At 35.4% G+C, this 3,193-nt stretch overlaps 1 protein-coding gene across 1 annotated transcript; it reads right to left on the bottom strand.

Annotated features, from left to right (window-relative positions):
• Positions 1-366: 366 nt before the first annotated feature.
• LOC131183242 (uncharacterized) lies at positions 367-2,349 on the bottom strand. Its single transcript, XM_058153658.1, has 5 exons — positions 1,991-2,349; positions 1,579-1,624; positions 1,375-1,443; positions 1,064-1,293; positions 367-916 (listed from the first exon to the last, which is right to left on the bottom strand). Exons 1-5 carry the CDS (start codon positions 2,347-2,349, stop codon positions 367-369), a joined length of 1,254 nt encoding a protein of 417 aa, XP_058009641.1.
• Between the last annotated feature and the right edge of the window lie 844 nt (positions 2,350-3,193).

The raw sequence follows: 3,193 nt of genomic DNA, 5'->3' as shown, positions 1-3,193 counted from the left end.
TAGAAAAAAGAGAAGATTAGAGAGTTGTATTTCTTGATTATTATTCCATAATGAAAATACAAGAATAGCTATTGAGCTTTAAATAACAGCTTAGTAATAACCTAACAACAGCTCAACAACTTTATAGCTCAGCAACTTTAGTAACTACCTCTCTCTTAGTTCCTGCCAAACATACTCCCAAGCTAACTCTTTAAACTAACTCCTAACATTTCTAACTACTCACTATTTCTTTCTATACTTCCTCCTCTGATACGTAACAATTACTCCCCCTTTAGAGCTTTTTTGTCCCCAAGAAAGTACAATATTGGGAAACTGGGCCTATATAAAAGAATGGTCTTCTTAAGTTGCATCTTCAGGAGGTAATTTCTACCATTTAATCAACCCTTGCAACACAGTTTGCTGATCTCTAGTAATGGTTCTAGTTTGCAGAACTTGCTCAGGTGCCACAACCACTTGTTCTTCATTCATAGTTGGCAGATCAACTAATGGAGTCACATTATTCCCCAATTTCTTCTTCAGCATTGAAACATGGAATATAGGGTGTATGGAAGAAGTTGGAGGCAGCACTAGCTTATAAGCTATTGTACCATACTTAGCAATGATCTGATAAGGCCCATAGTACTTAGGAGATAGCTTCAAGGAGTGCCTCAAATCAGTGGAACTACCCACATATAGTCTATTATGATAATAAAGGACCCCCTGTTTCAATTGATAGCCATCTACAGCTGAATTATGCAAAGAAACCTGTTGTATTACAGTAGTAGCTTTGGAGTCACCAACATAGCTATGAATAAGGTTGGTCATCCAAGTAGAAAGTTTGGTAGATTGAAGTGGACAACAAGAAAGAGTTGCAGATTGGCCATTCCTATCAGGTCTCCTGGAAAGGGCATCAGCAGCTTTGTTTTCCACACTCTTTCTATAAATAATTTTGTAATCAAGACCCAAGAGCTTGGAAATTCCCCTCTACTGCAAATTAGTGTATAGCCTTTGCTCAAGCAAATATTTAATACTTTCATGATCTGTTTTAATGAAAAACTGACCTTGCTCTAGGTAATGCCGCCACTTTGTGACTGCAAAAGTGATGGCTAATAACTCCCGCTCATACACAGACAATGCCTTGCTTCTAGGCCTAAAAGCTTTAGAAATGTAGGCCAAAGGATGACCTTGTTGTTGTAGTACAACCCCCATTCCCCAACTACTTGCATCAGTTTCAATGACAAATGGTAAACTAAAATCTGGTAATACCAAAACTGGAGCTTCTGCCATGGCCCTTCGCAAAGTCTCAAAAGCTTCCTAGGCTGCATCACTCCACTGAAAAGAGTCTTTTTTAAGCAAGTCAATTAATGGTTTACTGATTATACCATACCCTCTTACAAACTTTCTATAGTATCCAGTCAAACCCAAGAAACTCCTTAATTCCTTCACAGAAACTGCAATAGGCCACTGTAACATAGCTTGCACTTTCTTAGGATCAGTAGAAACACCTACTGTAGTAATAATATGGCCCAAATACTCTACTTCTGTCTACCTAAATGAACATTTAGATAATTTTGCATATAATTGTTATTCTTGCAATACCTGAAATACCTCATCCAAATGTAAAAGATGGGAATCCCAATCCTTGCTGTAAATCAGAATATCATAAAAAAAAAAAAAACCAATACAAACTTTCTCAGATAAGGCTGAAAGATATGATTCATTAATGCCTGAAAAATGGCAGGGGCGTTGGTGAGTCCAAAAGGCATGACATTAAATTCAAAATGTCCATGATGAGTTCTGAAACTAGTTTAGGAATATCTTCAGGATTCATCCTAATTTGGTGATAGCCTGCTTTTAAATCAATTTTGGAAAAATATTTAACCCCATTCAATTCATCCAACAAGTCATCAATAATGAGAATATGGAACTTATCTTTTACAGTTACATCATTCAGTCTTATGTAATCTATAAAGAATCTCCATGTCCCATCTTTTTTTTTTTTTTTACTAACAACACTGGAGAAGAGTATGGACTGGTGCTAGGCTGAATGATTGAGGAAGACAACATATCTGCTGCCAACTTATCAATTTCAGCCTTTTGATAGTGTGGATACCTATATGGCGTGATATTAACCGGTTGAGTATGAGGCAGCAAAGGAATGATATAATTATACCTCCAAAATGGTGGCAATTCATGAGGTTCCTGAAATATCTCATTATATTGTTGCAACAGTAACTGTAATTTTTCATTCTCCTCAAAGGTCAGTGTAGCTCCTTCTCTTGTAACTACAGGTTGACTGTCAGATGATGAAGCACTTGTTGTTGTCAAAGAATTCAATACATACAGCAATGGGGACTTGAAATTCATCATTTTCTGTTAAAAAAACTCTCAACAACATATAAAACAGGTGCTGCCCTTGCCTTCCCTACTCCTTGCAATACCACTTCTTTTCCTTCCTTCTTAAAAGAAATTTTAGATGCCTTGAAATCAAATAATATTTGATTAAAGCTTTTTAGCCAATCTACTCCCAAAATCATATCAAAACTCCCCAGTTCCAAAATTCTAAAATCAAATTGGAACTTATAAGATTGCATTTTCCAACTAAAATGCTTACATTGATGATTGCAACTCAGTTTCCTTCCATCAGCTATAACTATGGCACTTTCAGGTGACTGAACCAAATTCAGCTTCAATTCCTCAACCAATTTTCTATCAATAAAACTACTATTGCTGTCAGTGTCTATTAGTATTATTACTTCCCTATTTTTATGAACTCCCAGCACTCTAATTGTGTCTACTCCATCACTACCCTCTACAGCATGTACTGTCAGCATTAATGTTAGTAGTATGCCCTAGAGCATATCATTTAGTATGTATCTTGTACGTATTTTTATTAATAAAATGCATTTCCACTTTTCCATTTACATAATATATTTATGTGTAATAGAAAAGGTCCATTGATATTTTGTTAGAAATATTATTCTTAAGTTGTTAAGAATATGAGTGACAATATTTCTAGCACAAAGTATCATAAATAGGTTCACAATTGAGGATACTTCATAATAAGGACATGACTTATCCAGAAAGATTGTATTCATATTTGTTACCAAGTTATTTATATGAGATATAAATAAGATGGAATGGTGAGTCTCATGCCATATGACAAACATGATAAGCACTTATAAATGATAAGTAGGCCGAACCAGTGACACTT

The sequence above is a fragment of the Hevea brasiliensis genome, chromosome 1 (genome assembly GCF_030052815.1).
Source record: "Hevea brasiliensis isolate MT/VB/25A 57/8 chromosome 1, ASM3005281v1, whole genome shotgun sequence".
NCBI lineage: Eukaryota > Viridiplantae > Streptophyta > Magnoliopsida > Malpighiales > Euphorbiaceae > Hevea > Hevea brasiliensis.
This window is presented reverse-complemented; position numbering and strand designations above follow the sequence as displayed.